The sequence below is a fragment of the Sarcophilus harrisii genome, chromosome 1 (assembly GCF_902635505.1).
Source record: "Sarcophilus harrisii chromosome 1, mSarHar1.11, whole genome shotgun sequence".
Taxonomy (NCBI): domain Eukaryota; kingdom Metazoa; phylum Chordata; class Mammalia; order Dasyuromorphia; family Dasyuridae; genus Sarcophilus; species Sarcophilus harrisii.
The window spans coordinates 567,170,826-567,190,737 of NC_045426.1; the positions used below are offsets into that span (position 1 = coordinate 567,170,826).

Below are 19,912 nucleotides of genomic sequence, written 5' to 3' on the forward strand. Positions count from 1 at the left end.
CTTATTAAATCTATTAGATAGATATATGTGCAAAGTTTGGGGGAGAATGACTTTATTTTATTGGATTTGACAGTTTAAACCTATCTAATAAATATGTTGTATATGCAAATCTATATTACTAGATAGTCTAATGGGATTCAATAAACCTGTATCCAGCATCATAGCGATCTACTATTGACATCTGAACAATGTTAATACAAATATTCAGATTAAAAGCATTCTGAAAATAGCTTTACAGTAGTAAATATTCAGGCCAATTTTCAAATATCAATAATTTAGATGTTATATCTCTTTAACACCACTAAGTTATCATCTGCCCCTTTAAAAACATTATTTTAAGTTTAATTGGCTCAAAATTAAGCTAGGTAAACATTTACTTCCCTCCTATAACATAAAAACAAGATATAATTCTTTAAAATTTGATTGCAGAAAGGAACTCTTCTTAGACTAATAAGCCTGAAACATTTTTTATGGCAGACTTTTTAAGACCCCCAAAATAGAAGTCTATAGTAGTAATGCTGATTTGATCCTATCCAAGGGGGCAATACACAAATTTTGTCAATACCCATTCACCTTTCTCTCTCTAATACACATGCCCTTTATATATAAAGAAAAATAAACTTAAGAATCAATGTATTATGTGTTTAGTATCACATACAAAGCATCATATTTCTTTACTTACCTTTCTGCATAATTGTTACATTCTCCAAATGCAAACTTCTTTGTTGCCTTATCAATAGATTAATAGTCATCATATTCAGCACTCTACCATTCTTAGGGAAAGAGTTGCATAAGCAGTCAGAATTTCCAATAAAAGATATTTTGAAAGTGAGTAAAATGCATATACTTTCAATAAAATATGTGTAGGCACATATGGAAAGGAAAAGGAAAAAAAATCCGGGTAATATCTCTGCCTTATAGGATATTAGACACTCACCTGAATTTTTTCAGAAAGAACTGAAGGAAATCATACCTATGAAGAATGATATTGTGGAAAAGAGAAAAATGTGGCTCTTGCTCACGAAAAGACATAGAATGAAACACACACAGATACACACAGATACACACAGATACACACAGACGCACACACATAGAAAGCTAGTTATCAATATTTTGTTATTCATCAGAGTCTGAATTCTTCTAATGACAAGTAAGTAGTATGAAATCAAATAGAGATTTGAGAATTATAGAGGCATAATTTCAAGCTCCTATGAGCAGGGATAATATAAGCTTGAGAAAAATAAGAAGGTAAATAATTAAATGCTGGACCAATTAAACTTGATTTCTAACCTGAACAGTGGATAACATATTAAACATGTGTGTATGTATGTATATGCATAAATACACATATATGAATGGACACATATATGCATATATATGAAATAAACTAAAATATAACCTCAGTCTAGAGGGGAAATTAACCAATTTTTTTCACATAAAAGTGATGGGGAGAATTTTTATTTGTTTTCTAAAAAAATAAAAGAATAATATGAGGTTAAATTAAAGGATGCCTGATGATGAATAGGCATGCATGCTAAAGGAAATAGAGATGATTTGATTTGTTACTTCAGCCACTAAAGTGGAAATAATGTACAAAAGTATGCTGCTATTAAAACAAAATTAATACAAATATATATATATATATATATATATATATATATATATATATATATATATATATATATATATAATTGAAAATGAGCTTCCAAAAAAGCAAAGACAGGACCTGCAACCTAATGAAACCAAAGATGAACTTTATACCAGGCATCAAACATCGAGTTATGGGCAAACACTGTGTACAAACAACATCAAATTATCCCTAGAAAATAGCATCTTAAGACATCTTATCTTACCATAAGACAATCATATCTTACCATGAACTAATCTTACCACTATATGTAATTTGTAAGCATATAAGAAAGCTTAAGTTAAAAGCCTCCCATATTATTATTCTAATTTAATCAAAGACAAAATACTACAAACAGTACACATGGAGAATGCTGCTATAAACAGATATTTCATGGCAGAAAATAAAATGTACAAGAAACAACTTCAGAAGTCAAGAATTCTATTTCATCACAATTTCATTTCTCTTCTTCCATTTACTATGTCTTATTGCCAATGTCTTCTTTTATGGAAGCTGAGATCAATTGCCTACATTGATCTACTTTCTTTAAAATTAACATATTTAATGAACTTCATTTTCAGATATTCTGGAGGTCATGAAAATTCCTTTGTGGGGCAGACCATGAAGCAAATTTGAAAATGTTCACAACATATTTGCATTCCATTTATGTTTCCTTTTCTTAACATTGCTTAATGTACCCTTCAAAATATTGGCACGTTGAAGAGAAAATCAAATAACATCTCTAGAACAACATCAGTAGAATTCAAAAACTTCAAAACACATTAAAATAATCTGTAAAGCTGAACCATACAGAATACAGTAATCATTTTTGATTTGGGTTTTTTATATTTGAGGGGGTTTGTGTTTACTATTTATTGGTCAGGGTTATGATGGTATTCTTTTCCTTGACTGTCTTCAGGCAAGAGTAAAGGTAAAAAAATAATTATATTATAACTTCCAGTGAAACTCTCAATTCTCTTTGAAGCTTTATCCCTATACTTTATAGAAACTTGAATTCTCTTGAAGTACTTTGTGCTTGCTACATCCTGTTCCAGGCTCACCACTACATTTAAAATAGAAAAGTATGTTATAATTTTCCACAAGGAAAGAAATGGAATTTTACAATTCTACATCTCCCTTGAAATTTTGAAACTAATAAATATTGTACTTAGGACAACCAAATACTAGTTTAAAAAATAAACATGATTAATTTGACCTAAGCCATTTTAGAATAATTTTAAAAAGTTATTTTTTTGGAACAACATTTTAACCACTTTGAATGTGTAACAGGAAAAAAAATTGTATACTCATAAAGGCAGATCATTAAGGCATGTTTTGCATCAATTACAACTTTTATCTCTTGGTAACAGTCTGTTTTGTGTGTATTCTGATGAAATATCCTCAAAATTCAGATTCATAGATATCAGGTGCTGACAGTTTAGCTTATACACCAATGGAGGTCAAGTGTGATGTGGAGAATGCCTACTTGCTCTATAGTTACAGTTGCATTGTCAGGGTCTTGCCTTAAATGCTTCCATTTGACACTATGGTGTCTTCAAAATAGTAATTTCCAATATTATGTAATTGTTAAAGTAGGATTGCTAGGTATAATGAGAGATTGGTAGATTTTATTTACTTTCACTCACAGATTGTACATATTTCTAAAAGATAAGTACTTTTCAGCTAACAGCTAAAAAGTGTTTATCTTTGTAACTCTGGCACAGTGCTTTGTAGATAATAGGTAAGCAGCAAATATTTGGGACTAATTATGAGACTAATATTTTTAGGAGCCAATGCCATGTTTATTTGATCTTTTGTCATGTCATGTTGAGCAAATATTTTGCTTTTGTAATGATTGTGGCATTGTCTGTGACCTTTCTTCTTTCTCTCTAAAGCTTCCACAAAATTTTTTATATGACAAAAGATTCCTGATATTTGTATTACCACTTCATATGGAACTTGGAAAATGCCACATAGATCCACAAGTTCTGCTAGTGGCTATTTGGTCTTATGCATGTCAAAATTTGATTAAGAAAAGTAAAGAAATTTTTTAGATCACTTTTCAGGTAGGGAGAATTGATAAACATCAAATATATTTAACATTTCCCATTTGGAGAATATTGGTATTTGACAGTTGTTATGTATTGAAGTATGCATACCCTTAATAGAATATCAAAATAGTCTTGTGCTTTACTAGGTTTATCAAAAGTCTTGTTCTCACCTCACTCACATGATTGTTTCTCTAATTGTTCATAAGAGCAATTTATAATCAATTCAAGATTCTACTCATTTCTGTAAATATTTCTGAAATCCCTTTCTTATCACATATTCTTCATACATAATATGTATATATTAGCAAAATTATAACACAAATCCCTTACAGACAATATTCTGATTTCAAGCTTTATGTTTTGTGTGGACTTATTAGTAGATATACTATAATATCAAAAATACATTGGGATGCATTTGTGCTGTACTTAAGGTGTCAATATTATTAACCAATAACATGTAGTTAAATATACTGCCACACTAATATAACCCACTAAAGTAATATCACCATGTTTTACAATCTAGTGTGTATATATAAACATATATATGCATCTACATATGTATGGGTGTTTGTGATTTTATGTGTGTGTATGTGTTTATATATATATGTATGCATATATATGCATATATATATATATATATATATATATATATATATCTCCCCAAAGGATTTCTAGTCTTACCATGCTAATAAGAAGTTAAAAGGTACAACCTTCCCATTTTTAATCATTATTTATGGCAATTCTCAGAAATGGAACAAAAATGAGAAAGCATATGCGAATATTCAAATATACACAGGAAAAATGTGATAGGGATCTCACTCTTCATTCTTCTTTCAAGACTTTATCTAATTTTTTCCTTTGATACTTTGACATTCTGCCTTTTATTCTTATGCATTGCTTGTCATTCCCAATATCTTATATACCCCTTGAATTTTTTGCCACATCTGTGCTCTCAGCATCTAGTAATAAATGATTGAATTGAATTGGATTAGTTATCATTTGACAAAAAAACATAGCATGTATATTTTAATAAGATTATATATCCTTTATCAATGTGCTGGATTTTATACATACCTACCTGCTTACATACATACCTACACATACATACACACTATATATATTTATGCCACACCTATATGTATTTATGCCACACAGTTTTTTCTTTTGAGGCAGATAAATGTTGCCTTCTGATTTAAAGCACAAACTTGCTTAACTCAGTAATATGTTATATGCATGAAGTCGGCTATAATATTGCAGTAAAATAAATAATTTTCTTTTAGGCTGCCAATTCTGCTAATCTTGCCAATACTGCCAATTCTGTGGAGTCATATATTTTTCATATAGGCTGTCAATACTGTTATTCTGGGAAGAGTTATGGTGTCATTGTTGGCTACTTTAAACATTATTCTGAGAACATCTGAAATTGAAGCTGTACTTCTGAATAACAATTCTGTTTTGTAGAAAGTATATGCTGATCAGTAACAGGAAATATTTTATCTGAAGTTAATTATATTCATAGTGCAACAGAAACCATCTATACTATTAGCTCAATGACTATTGACCATAATATATGTAGCATTATTTTGAAGTAATATAATGGCTTCATGAATGGAGAAATGGAACATCAACAGAGAAAATGTTTGGCCAGCACCATTATGGTTTATGAATTTATTTTCATTTCAATTTGAGAAACCTTAGAACTTAGAAACTCATGAGACTGATGAATGGATAGCTGGAATCATATTAGACAGACTGAGTTCTGAGAGTCTGTATTAATATATTATTTCTCCTCTAGATGATGGCTCACAATGTTCATACTTAGACAGAGAATAGCTTTGATAAGAATTTAAACAATTAGGTACTCTCACTTTCATTACTTCAATAGGCTATTTTCCCTTACTCTTAAGGAGAAGGGAAATGATGGTGTCAGTAATTGCTTGAAAAAAATGCCTGTTTTCCAGTGATAAAAATGAAGTTCTAGACAGGAATCAGTGATGATTATGATCAAAATTATCATTATCTTTTTTCTTCCTTCTTTACTCTGGTAGTCCCACAGTTCAATAATTTCTTTTTACTCTAACTAGGATTACACATTCCAAGTAAAGTTTGACATATAATCCATTTTCTGACCATGTAATTCTATGTCATACTTAGGTATACACCAAAATAAATGTATTCACTGTTGTGAGCTAAAATTCAGACATATACTCACATATATATACACACACTCAAATGATTTTTTCATTATCTAATGTTACACATATTTTCTAGTCCTGTGTACTTTTCAAAAAATTTGGTACCAGATGAGTAAGGCAGCACTCTTTGCTTTTTAGATGAGAAATCAACTTTGAATTATTTTGAATGAAATTTCATCAGTGATTTTTATGATATGTTCAAAAATGATGTTGGCTTCAGACAGACAGAGAGACAGACACACACACACAGCAAATTCTAATTTCCAGGGGTTTTTTGCTCATTGACATAAAATTGCAAAAAATATTTTAAAAAAAATCTACATGCCACACACTGCATAATTGAATTTATATAAATATTATCTTGATGTTCTATAATGGTGAATAAAGTCTAGAATATATCAGCAGCAACTTTAGTGGAAGAATTAAAGCAACGCTATAGGCTGATTCTGGTGCATTCTCTGGACCTATTTTGCCCTCATATATAGCCTTAAAAACCTTCCAAAAATGAATCCAGATCTACATATTGTTTTGCTCTAATCTTTTCCCCTCTAACTGCTCATTTTCTGTCTCCTTGCATATATATCTGTTTATTCCCTAAGAAGTTTTTGCAAGGCTTTTCAGCATGCTACACATGATTATAATGTAGTCCTCTGACAAAATCATAAACATGTAGTTTAACAAAAAACAAAAAAACAAAAATAACATCAATTTTCATGCTATTTTGAGTATCAATATAAATTCAAGGCAGTCAAACTATCCATTTCCAAACAATAATGCAAACCTACACTCATTAAAAACGATCCAGTAATGTATATATTAGCAAATGAGTAAGAAATCTTTTTGACTAGTATAAAATTCCTGCTTTATATAAAAGCCACACTGGCCATTCAAGTATTTGAGGTTATTTTTTTTTCCTGTAACTTTTTATTTCATTGTAAAATGATGAATTTGGACATGAAATTATATGAACGTCAAATAAAAAGTCACTTCTACTTATAGTTATAACTTTAGAGTGTGCATGTACTGATAGCAAAATGCCCATCTGCAGATAGATGTGTGTTCAATTCCTTTTCTTCCCTCCCTAAGGAAACAGCTCATACTTTTCTGAGTACTTGGATAGTGATTACCCAGTTTTTAGAAAGCAAATTAACAATCCAGATTTATTAGTAACATCAGATCTTGCAATCCCTTTCACTTGTGCCAGTTTGCAAGTTAAAGGTCAAAGGGCAAAGACATAGAATAGTACTCTACTCGTAAATTTCTCACAGAAGACAATGTTTAAGTTGTGGTTAATGACAGTCAAACAGTTCAATAATCAAGTTCAAGGCAAGCTGTTCATTGTTTCAAAAGCAATTCCCCTCCAAGCCTGGCTTTCACACAAAGCCAGTGTCTGATTCATGGGGTGCATTCATTCTGACCATCTTTAATAAGTTCACAGCTCAGTAGCTGTAAAGCCTATCACTGCAAGAAGCAGTTCCTAAAATCAATAAAGAGGTCTGTCAGTTGCTGACTTTTCTCTAGGAAAAAAATATTGATACAAACCCGCTCCGCAGGTCTCATGAAAATGACAATACTGCTGTTAGGACAAATCACACTCAACAATGAAATGCTTTGGTGGTCCCTTGGCTCTGTCAGTGATAGAATGGACAGCTAAAAGCCACAAGTCTTGCCAACCCTTTGAGAACTTTGAGAAACATGCACTAGGTAATGCACTGGAGAATATTCATGCAACCTCAGAGTCATTGCATTGGCCTACTTTTGAAACTGTAATGCTTACCTGTATGTAATTATATACCAAGACAAATTGAATTTTCATGCAGTGGAGTTTGAAACAGAAATTCAATATGTCTAAGATAAAAAGACTTAGGCTATAAAATTGTAGCCAGTTGCATTTATTTAGGTTTTTCTTCTTTAGAATTTACTGGTAGAATGCTAGATGGTATCAAAATTTCTTTTTTTTTTTCTTTTCTTTGCCAGAAAAGTTTTCTGGCAAATAACTTTCCTGTCAGTTTGTCATAATTTCATTTTAGCAGTTATGTGAATCTTTTTATGCACTTTTTGTGATCAAAAGATATCTTTTTTAAAGCTCTGAACTTCATGAACTTATGTTTGTACATACCACTACCAAGCCCTGTAATTTAACAAAACCTCAAATTAGCATCTTTAGACTCTGAAAACTGATGTGATAGTTCTCAAAGGGTTATACCAATGTAATACTAGTGTCACATTTCCTTGTAAGAATCACTGTTACTTAAATTCCCTGCAATCCACTTTAGAGACATACTGCTTCTTGCTATGCTTTGTAATGAGTGTTACTGACAGACCCATGAAGGCCTGGGGCAATTGGCCTCATACAGCTTGGGAAGGGGGAATCACAACAAAAGTTAGGAGCTGAAAAAGAGAGGAAAAAAGAAACACCTCAAAACAATGAAAAGGTTCTGTTTGAATTTAGTTATATGGATATAAATGTGATAAAACATTGAGGACATAGCTCCAAATAGCTGTATAAAACGCAAAATGGATGTATCATTAAGGCTGTCACTATATTGCAGATATTTTGGCCCCTTGTTGGTTGGAAAATGGCTGTCCAAACAGTCTAACATCCTGCATGTGTCATCCAGATCTCCCACCAGACAAAAAAATTACGTGTAGGAGTAAAGGACTAGATCCATAGCAGACAGAAAGCAATCCTCTTTGGAGACAAAGCTGTTTTGGGTCTTCACACTTTCCTGAAAGTTCAATTATGGGTTGTCTTGTTCAAAACTTTTTTTTAAGCAAAATCTCCTTTTTTTCCCCTCCAGAAATGTGATCGAGCTTCTGGGGGCTCAGAGGGATTAAAGTAGGGGATAATGTTTGAAACCATTAAGAATAATCTTCTTTTTTGTTGTTTTTCTTCTTTTTCCTCTTCTTTAGTTAATCCTAAAAGTGTACTGGGCATTGAGCGTGCAGAGGAAAGGCCTAGAACTGAATGACGAAGAAAGACAAAGGACTGAAAAAACGGCAGATACTGTGTGTCATGGGAGCTTCCCACACGAGTGAATTTACACTCAGGCGCAGGACAGGCAATCCCTTGGGATTGAAAGATCAACCCTGATCCACGCTGACAGATGCCTGCTCCTAGCTAGGAAACAGCATAACAGCTCTTGTGTTGAATCTCAAGTTACCACAAACTCCTGGGAAAAAAAGGAAAAAAAAAAGCCCTTTATCACACCCACTCTTGCATAGAGCGTTTGCAATACAGTATGTGACGTGGTGTTCCTTTCCTCTTGAATTGGAACACTGTGTAAACCAATACAAGGAGGCATAAGGCCAGGATGCAGGGGATGACGATAGCTATGGCTTTCACAGTGCTGGCTGTGTTGTCCAGTTTGATGACAATATCTACGTCATCTGGTGGGCTATGTCGTTCTTTGTCTCGGTCTGTTGGTCCTTCACAGCCCATAAAATCCTTGAGGATGGATCTGGGGTATCCAGGTTCTACCTTAAGAACCTGGTTATTGAATTTCCAGTATTCTTTTCCTTTATAGAAATATGTAAAGCCTAGAAAATTAAGAGAAAAAAATAACATTTATTTACAGAGCATCTGCAGCTTCTTTATAAAGGCAAATTAGCTGTCCATTCAACAGTGAAATTCATTTACTTAGAATATTTTTGGGTGGGGAAAGTGGGAGATGGGCTTAAGTTGAAAATGATAAGTATGACTCACACTCATAGATATAGATCTGGATAATGAGCTTGGAAAAACCTGTTCTCTATGACACTATGAAATTGTTTATCTTAAAATTAGTCTCTCACATGCCTTCTGTTAAACTGATATGCAAATTTCTTCCCCATCCATTAATTTGGCTGTATGGTAAATTATCATTTTGGATATTGTATTGTATTGGTTCTTTACCTTGAGATAAAAATGAAGGAACCCTCATGACTTTTGGATCATGTATCTCCTTACATGAATCTGAATAGTTCTGAAGAATACAAAGAGTGAATTGTTGAGGTCTGAGTGTCTCTAACATTTTGTTAGGGAATACAGTTCAGCATGCTAAAAACTGGACCACAAGTTTAGGCCACCAAATCTGATAAATCATTCTTTCAGTGCCACATGAATCTGACATAATGGTTTAGGTCCAAATACAGTTTTGCAGTCGGAGCAACTTGCCAAATGAAAACAGGTGTATGTAGATTCACATTTTTCTGTAGGGAGCTGGTATTTGATCATTTTAATGAAATCCAATATAATTACCCAACAAGTGTAGATGAAGAAATGCTGAGACCGTGCCAAATAACAAAACATTAGACAATCCCAATTGAAAAATGGCACCAATCCAGAATAAAACAAACCTTCCAAATAGGTGAACTTACTCTTTCAGTTTGTAAATTGAAAACAAACAGCTGGAAGTTTTCCAATTTTTGTCTTCAGCTAATACCCAAAAGGTAACAGGTGAGCATGAAAACCAAGGTGTGCAAAATTCTATATCAGGTAATTTTGGATCTAGGCCTATCAATAACTTTTATGGGTCATATTTCACTGTAACAAATTCTACAGGGCATTCTCATTTTTACAGTGGTAGGTGTCCATTTTCTAGAAATATAGTTAGCTGAAATTATAAACCAAGCTATGCTTCATTAACACAAGAAAAGAAATGCTTGAAACTTGGTAGCAGAAAGAAGTGTTATAGATTTTTACACACATACACAGAGAGAGAGAGAAAGAGAGAGAGAGAGAGAGAGAGAGAGAGAGAGAGAGAGAGAGAGAGACAAAGAGACACAGAGAGAGAGAGATAGGGAGAAACAGAGACACACACAGAGAGACAGAGAAACAGAGCGAGACAGAGACACACATACATATATGGAATGTTTTTTGGTTTGGGGGGTTTCATCATGGCTACAGCATCTAGGTCCTCCTTCCCTTTCTCTTCAATCAACTCAAGTCTTTATAATATTTAAAGTATAGACAAATGAAATGATTTCCATAAAAATAAAAAAAGGCCTGAATAGTGAATTCTACTTGATGGCAGAACAAGATCTGGGAAGAACTCAGTTCTCTCCTATACTGACAAGCAAGTATTTAGTAAATTGTTTTATGGCTTGGGATCAGAAGAAAAACCATATGCAAATGACTATGTGTTGAAGAGAGTTTGTTATAACCTTATCTATGGGCCATTATTATCATGGGCTATTTTTAGAATGTGGAAATAGTGTTGTTATGTAGGAATTTTGTTGCAGAACATGTAAAATTCACCCAAATTCCCCACATCTCTAAAAAAGAAAAAAGAAAAGAAAATGAAAAGGGATCATTAGACTAGTGATTCTATTAAAGTAATAAGTGTCCAAGACAGAATTTGAACTCATGTTTCCCTGAAGTCAAGTGAAGATGTTCTGATAGCCTAGGTACATGAAGTGAGTTATATGTCATTTAGATAGACATCATTAAATAGATTTAAAAAAATCTGAAATTGCAAAAATTCTCTCCTCCTCAAGTGTCAATTAGGAACATGCCTCACTTTTGCTACTCAGTCTTTCCTTACATCTTCCCAGCCTTTTCTGAAGGCTTTGGCTCTTTTCAATGAGTACTTTTGCTTTTTTTTTTTTAACCTTAGAATTTATTAAGCTTGCACCAGAAGTATCAGAGTAAGTTCCAAACAATATTGTGGGTCAGAGAAATGTGTAGTTGCTTACAAATTATGCCATTACAGCATACAAAATAACAAGAGCAGAATTAAAGTTTTTAATTAAAATTCTGTTTTTTCTTTTGATTAAATTCTGATTGTGATTATGATTGTTATTGTTACAAAAATGATTTAAGAAAATGTAATTACCAAATATGAGGTGGTCTCTTTAGGTCCATTTCAATAATTTGTGCCAATGGGAAAAAATCCATTGAAAATTAAAATTACCAATAAATAAAAATATGGAAAAAATGGCATAAAGGAGAAAATCCTTTATATTAAGGGTGTCCCAAAGGTCGGGGTGTAGTTTTATGCTATAATATCTTAATAATTTAAAATGTCAATAAAACGGACTTTTTGAACTCTCTTTCTGAGATGTGTATTTGTTTGTGTGTGTGTGTGTGTGTCTGTGTCTGTGTCTGTATATGTGTTTCAACTGGGCAGAAAAAGTAGGTTTAGTGCCAAGATTTTGAAGAATTACTGAAATGTAATGTATTGTTCCCCGATTATATTCTGAAATACAATGATTTGTGGGGAAAAATATGAGAATTAATGAAATGTTAAGTATAGACATACCATTTTCTTTGTGTACAAAGGCTCCCTGAGGAGAATCTGGGATACCTTTCCATATTGTGATAGGTTTTGGATAGCCAGGATCCATAGTTTTCATTTCTTCACTATATCTCCAGTACCTAATTTGAAAAAAAATCAACAAAATGCAAACATGGTTAAAACAGATAATACAAAAATTGAACTACAGTTGTTAAAACTGAGTAAGGGCAAACAAATTTTATACTGAAGTATAACAATAATAGAATTTCTTGAAACTATGTAGCCATTTTGAAATTAAATGTAAGACAGAAGGTTCCTATAATTTATCTAATACATAAAAATGGTCCTTCTTAATAATAAAAGAACTATTTGTTCAAATACCTATTACATGTAAGATCCGAGAGGAAAAGTTTGAATGAAAATTAATTGAAAATCCACTGAATAAATTTCTTCATTCTTCTATATTTATTACTGATATACTTTTTATCATCTAATTACTTACCCCATACAAATTAATGGAAAAAAGAATCAAAAAAGTGAAAAAAATGAAAAAAAGAAAAATTTTTCTTACTATCTACAAATAGTATTTTCACTACTATTTCATTTTCAATGTAGTTAATTTGAATCATATAAATTTTTGGTTTCATACAGAACAAGCTACTGTAATTTGTTCATATTTTTCTATAGACCAATAAATAATATTTTCATAGCAGTGTCGTAGAGAACATTTGGACATACAAATAGACTTAGGGTTAGAGAAAAATGCTTCAAAACTTGGAATAGTTTTATAGTATATATATATAGTAAATGATAGGAGATTTGAAAAATCCAAAGCATCAGCTAAAAATTTATTGAAAAAAAAAACATAGTAGTTAAGAAATTATTATTGTGATAAATTCATCTTTGAAAGGGTGAAGGAAAAAAATTAAAAAAAAAAAAACCCTGCTATCATAAACCAGATTCTTACTCAGTAGGAACTAGTTCCTAAGGGAGAAACAATGAGAACAATGGAGAAGTGACCACTCCATCTTAGCATTAATTATGGGAGAAGAGAAAAAAAAGCAGTCTGTTACAAATTCCATATTTTGGGAAGCCAGACATTAAAAGTTTCAAGGAAGACATGAATGTGACCTTATAACTTAAATTTTTATAGGCTATCAGTACAGAAAAGATGATACTATTAAAAAATAAACTAATTATGAAATTCTAAAGACAAAAAAGTAGGAACTTCTAATGAGAGGGGAAAAGATGTTCTAGTAAGTAAGATTAATTTACAGGAATTGAATGCTTAAATCAGATTGAAAGATATATATATATATATATATATATATATATATATATATATATATATATATATGGGATGTAGAAGCAAGATACTAGAATAAGCCAGGAATTCTTTCAAATTCACCTCCAAAATTTTAATGCTTCAAAAAAATCTTGAGTCACAAAACAACAAAAGGATGGGGTGAAACAATTTTCCAGCCCAAGAAAATTTATAAAGTCAGCAGGAAAGGTTTGTCTCACTAATATAAAAGGGAAGAACTGTCCAGCCCAGGTGTTATGTAAGTCAGTAAGCAGCACAATGTGTCATAGCAAGCCAGCAGCAACACCCTGCATGCCAGAGAAGACCAACAGCAAGTCCCTGTGTCCCCAGTGAAGGACATGAGTGATATCTAACTTTCTAGTACAGACCAATAGCAAGTCTCTCACACTCAGCACAAGAATATTGGATCAGTGTCCCCTCAAGTCTAGGAGCAGAGCCAAACTTTAACATAAAATTAAAAGTTATGAAATAGGCTGAAAAAATGAGCAAACAACAAAAAAAGGTCCTGAACACAGAAATTTACTATGATGACAGAGAATATTAAAATACAAATTCAGAAGAGTACAACAATGTTAAAATGACTTATATGCAAGCCTCGAAGAAAATTTGATTTGATCTCAAGCCCCCAAAATAAATCTCTGAAATGCTCAAAAAGTAAGAAAGGTAGAAGAAAATGTGGTTTTAAAAAGAGTGATACAAAAGAATCATTTTAAGAAGAGTCAACAACTTAGTAAAGGAAGCACAAAAAATAGAAAAGAGCTAGAGCTATAATCAGGAATCATTTACCCAGGAAAATTGAACAAAATCCTTTTGTTGGGCAGTTGGATTGAGTATGCATAGAGGATGTGGGTATAAATTGACTACAATAGGATGATATTCCTTCCCCCTCCCCCAAGGAAAAAAGATTAAGAAAGAGGATTGTGCTGGAAGAAGAGGGAAGGAAAAGGTGAAATTGAATAAATTATTTTACATGAAGAATTAAAATACCTATTATAGAGAGATTCAGGGGTGGGCAACAATTGGACTTTATGCTCAATGTAATTGGCTCAAACAGGGAATAGAATACACAATCATACTTTACCCTATAGGGAAGTAGGAGAGAAGAAAATAAAAATGGGTTGGAAGCTGAAAGAAGGGAGCACAGACTGAATTATGGTTTTTCCTATCAGAATGATAGAGATTATCCAGAGTCTTTGTAGCTAACCAACCTATTCATTTCAGGATTGAACCCCGTATCCTTAGATTCCAAATGATCTTGTATTAATTTTAATAACATGTTTTTATTTTATTTTTATTTTAAATTTTTAATAGCAAATAAAGTCAAACATGTAAACAGTTTCAAATATTTTATCAAAGTTTTGCTACTTAACTGAGATATATTTTAAAAAGCATACTAAATTTTTGATTATTGATCAAAGATATGACCTCACTAGCACTAGTTGAAGAAACACAAAAATGTAGCTATGTAAATATGAAATGATCTAAATGTCTACTCCACTCTTAGTTACTGAAAAATATTTCATATTAGTCCAGGTACACACTGTGTACTGATTTTTACTAACTAATACATATACTTCATTTAAACTTCTACAGCAATCCTATGAGTTTCAGAAAATTAAAAATGAGAAAATCATGATGTTTTTGCACATGTGGACAGTCATTCCTCATTTGTACCCAAATGATAATTTTTAATCATTACCTGAAATGTTTCATTTAAAATTCTGATGTGTATGCTAAATAATTCACACAGATTTGGCCCCTTTCTCACTATGTACTTGTATTGTCCACTCTGAGGTTCCTCTAATATTTTTCCTTTCTCCCTCTTTCAATAAAGATCCAGCACAGCACTGTACCTTGTCCTGAATGGGCAAAGTTATGCAATTAAAATCAACAGGGGAATTAATGTCTAACAATCCATTAAGGAAAAAAAAACCATTATAAATAATATGTCCTGAGAAACTTAGTGGGAAATGGATTTACTTCCACTGGTGGTCAATATCTTGTTATAGCTCAATTATCTCAGCAAGGCTTGTGTTCCTCATTCTTCTGCTTCCATACTGTATTGCACTTATGTCCTGCTGAGCACCATTATGTGTCTTATGGCTTTAAGTAGCAACTTCCCCATCAATAAATAGAAGTTTCTTTGGATAGGTCTTTCGTTTTAATGCTTTGTTAAGTATATATTTTTTGAAAGTTTTGACTCGAAGACAATGATTTAATATCTCAAATTTTTGCCATTGTTGAGTAAAGTTGGATTTCTAGCTATGGGATTTCACATTCCTACCTTAGGAATGTAAAAGTATAAAACAAGTAACTAAGAATACATTTTTAAGTAAACTTTCTAAAGTACAAGTGATAAATTACAAAGTTTTTTGGTGGTTGTCCCTAGGTGAGATTGATTCTTCCATTCAACAGTCATTGAAATGGTTTTTGTTTTAAGTTACTTCTTATTTGTTATTACTTTTCCTAGTATAATGATTTTAAGTCAATGAATAAATTTCACAAGAAAACTGTATGATCTTACATGAAGGTAGAACGGACACTGAGTCAGAAATGATTTAAGTCTTTATGGTATTTTGCTCAAATAATAGAAACATGATTTACCCAGACCTATCAAGCAGAAATAATTAATTGTAATGCAAAGTACTTAATAACTTAAGTTGATTCATAATTACTTAACAGTTGATTTTTATTATTTTATTATTAAATGTCATTCTCTGCCTAAAGTAATTTATTGTCACTCAGCCTAGACTGTTGTATGCGACTCTGTATATATATTAAGTTCACAGATTTTATAAGTAAGGACTAATTGGTACCTTAAAGTTATCATGTTTTTCATACAGAAAAGGCAACAGAGAAAGTAAATAATTTCTGTAAGGCATATACAGAACAAGGAAGCTAGTTTGCTATTTGTTTGGCTATTATGATTATCATGATTATTCACTTGCTTTAAATAGGATGAAAACTCCTCAAATTTGACTCTGCAAAGGATCTCAGAAGCCAATTAGCCCAAACACTTCATTTTAGAGATGATGTTGGGGTCCAGAGAGAAGGGAAATCACAAACTCAAAGTTGTAATATTAAAAAATACTTTTTTTTCTTCATAAGCAAAAAGTCAGAAATAACACCAAGGGAAAAAACAAATGGCAAATCATGTAAAGGAATTTAACACTAAAGGAAAATCATTATAAGTTAAAAGAAACTTTGTACAAAAATGTTTAGGTTAATTAGAATTTTACTGGATTGCTGAAAACTAAATAACACTTTGGGGGAGGGGAGCTCATCCTTTTTTATTTTTTTCAAAATCATGAAAGCCTTCCTAAGAAATATGTACAAAATTATAAAACAATTGAGAAAAAACACAAAAATAGATGTATCAATAAGATTTTATTAAGGAAATGTCACTTCAGTGAGAAATCCTTATATGGATTAAACATACTCATTTTTCACTTTAAGTAATAAACAAAATTTAAGGAAAATAATGAAATAGTATTCACTTTATAGTTTCAGTATTTTCTCAGTGTTCTTAGGAAAATCATTTTGAAATATCTTTGGAGGAAACATTTCTCTCAAATCTCAGATGACTTTATTTTGTTTACATATGCATAGCTAGGTTCCTAGTAATGAATATATACAAGTAAATGTGAGAAGATATTTCTTCAAAATGATACATATACCACTTAAAGCACAGATATCATCTTATGTGAAGTATATACTTACCTATCGCCCTTGAAGAAGTATGTCTTCCCCACATCTTCCCACCATATGGCGGAATCAATGCCATGAGGTGGAATTCCATTTCCAAGTGTTATTAAGTCATGTGGATAACCTGGTTGAAGAGTGGTATCCTTGAACACCCAGTATTTATTACCTGTACAACATAAAAACATTTCATTACAGAAATCATAATAATATTTACCTTGTATATTTTCTTTTCAAAACTGAATATGATAAAAAGCTTATTGCATTCCCTGAATGTTCCCTGAAAAAGCATATTGAATCCCTGGATATCACCTTTAAGAAGAATCATTTTTTAAATTAGCATTCTTTATTTCAGAGCTATTAGGTATTCTTGATATGATGATTCTATCTCATTGATTCTACTTGTACAAAACATACACTCTTACAGAATTCTCTGCATATCATGAGAGATAATTACTTCCTCAAGGTCATATATTTCATATGTGGTATATATTGAATATTTGAATCCACATCTTCCTGGATCCAAAGCTGACACTCTATTTACCAGCCTGTGCCGCCAATATAGTATGATATATTTGCAGGGAAAAAAAAGAATTTAGAATTTAACATTTTCAATTTATTGTACATAAACTAAGGTTATCTTACTTGTCAAGGTAGCATAGAGGAAGATAACCAAGAATTGAAAAGCTACAAGTTTGTACTATGTGAGAATCTGGTGAAGATCCTCAAAAATTTAATAAAATCATTGTAGATAATTCCTTTTAACTCATTAGAATAGGTTTTACTTAGAGAGTGATAACAGTGAAAATTGATGTGATTTTGACCTGCTTTCAAATATCAGTTCTGCTATGTGATACTGGGTAATTCATTCAAAATCTATGGCACTATATTATTTATCAGGGAAAAAATATAAGAGAGTTTGGCTGTAAGACTTCTGATAGTCCTTGAAGTTCTAGACTTATGATAGCATTTTAATCTATAAAAAGGCAATAACACTAAAATATTTTAAATATTAAAATTTTAAATTTTAAAATAATTAAAAAGTTTAAGAACTTCAAATTGATTTTTATACCAGTGGAGTTGATTTTAAATAATATATTAATGTATGAGATAATAAGCATTTCAAATTTCCAGCAAATACTGGCCACGGTGTTATGGAGAGATTCACTTTATCCAGGTTCCCTAATTTTCTGAATAGTGATGACTATACTAACTCATATTTGTACAACATTTTTTCTTTCCAACAATTCTGTGGAGCTAAAAGTGCATAATAATAGAGGAAAAATAAAACAAAAATCAGTAATGAAACTTATGACCTAATTTTTATAAGCAAAATTATAAAATAAGGCTAACAAGCAAGATAGACTAATCTGAATTCACTGATTCATTGAGACTTGTTAGGATGAGATCCATGCTTAGAATATGACAAATATTCCAAACAGGATGGAAATATAAAGGGCTTAGAAATTAGACCTATATTGTTTATATCTATCTATCTATCTATCTATAGTTTATATATTATTATATATATATTGCTTATAAATTAACAAAATATATTCATATGACAGAATACAGCAAGCAGAGGTAGAAATCATGGTGGGATGTTTTGAATGAATATCTTTAGAGACAAAAATGTAAGCAATATTGACAGTATATTTAAATTGGTGTATTTCTATTATATTGGTGTAGATTACAGACAATGTAAAAAAAAAAAAGTAAGAAATCACTTTAGAAAAGAGACCACATGTCTGGCAGAATGGATAATATAGATACAGGAGACTTCAATTATCCAGATATTTGCTCAAAAACTCTGCAAACAAAAAAGGTGATTTAATTTTTTTTTAAAATTATTTCATCTCTTGAAAGGAAGAAAGAGAAATTATAATTGAGATTTGATGCTTGCCAACAAAGAGAAACTGGATGTTGTATAAAAAATATTAAGAAATCACAGAAGAAAGTCATAACAAAAGCTAAAAATTTCTAAAAGAAGAAAAGATGATAATATTTTCACATTCAGGGTTAAATTTTGAGACACCAGATTTCAAAGGATTTAAAACCAACATAAATTGGATCTCATGAATTAAAATTGAATATGAAAAGTCAGGTCAGGTGAATAGGAGTCTTTGGGGAATGAAATTCTGAAGTAAAAACATTAAGAGAAAAAGGTAAAAATTGTTATCTGATGTGATTGATGTGGAGCAATAGACCAATTGAATGAAACATTTAAAAGACATATATCGACACAGGAAATAAGGGCATATAACAGAATTCAAAAGTTTTATGATCTATTTAGTCTATGAAGTGAAAAAGGAAGTAGCTAAGTTGGTAAGAAAAGGGTGAATTCAATAGGATAAGTCATCAACAACAGAGAGGAAAGAACTAATTTTTTTTTTGCTTCTGTTATATTTGCAGATAAGGATTTAAAATTCTTAAAACAAGAACATGTAGTAGACATATACATAGTTTTAGCAAAGCAATTAAGAGATTCTCTCATGCCACTTGAGAAAAAGATGAAATGTTGTCTTAGAACATAACAGCCATGTGATCATATGTGTAAGTTACTTTTTTGATACTTAGTTTTCTCAGCAATAAGAATACCAATATGTATGCAAATCTATTTTCAAATTTGAAAATGCCACATAAATAGCAGATATTTTCAGAAAATCACAAGATTTGAGAGTTAGAAGTGTAATGTTCTTGTTTGATTTTCTGGAGATTTCTGAACCAGCCTTCGCTTCAGTTCAGTAATCACCATGAGGCTGATAAAAATGGAATAAATTTCTCTAAATCCAAGG

The 19,912-nt window shown here is 31.4% G+C and overlaps 1 protein-coding gene across 1 annotated transcript in view; it reads right to left on the reverse strand.

Moving 5' to 3' along the window:
- Nucleotides 1–4,408: 4,408 nt before the first annotated feature.
- MMP16 (matrix metallopeptidase 16) overlaps nucleotides 4,409–19,912 on the reverse strand; it is a 388,493-nt gene continuing 372,989 nt past the window's right edge. Inside the window, exons 8-10 of the mRNA XM_031947021.1 lie at nucleotides 17,136–17,286; nucleotides 12,116–12,231; nucleotides 4,409–9,413 (exon numbers count right to left, since the gene is read on the reverse strand). Of these exons, the coding sequence (XP_031802881.1) occupies nucleotides 9,079–9,413; nucleotides 12,116–12,231; nucleotides 17,136–17,286 (602 nt within the window). The 3' untranslated portion in view covers nucleotides 4,409–9,078. The remainder of the gene's footprint in view (nucleotides 9,414–12,115; nucleotides 12,232–17,135; nucleotides 17,287–19,912) is intronic.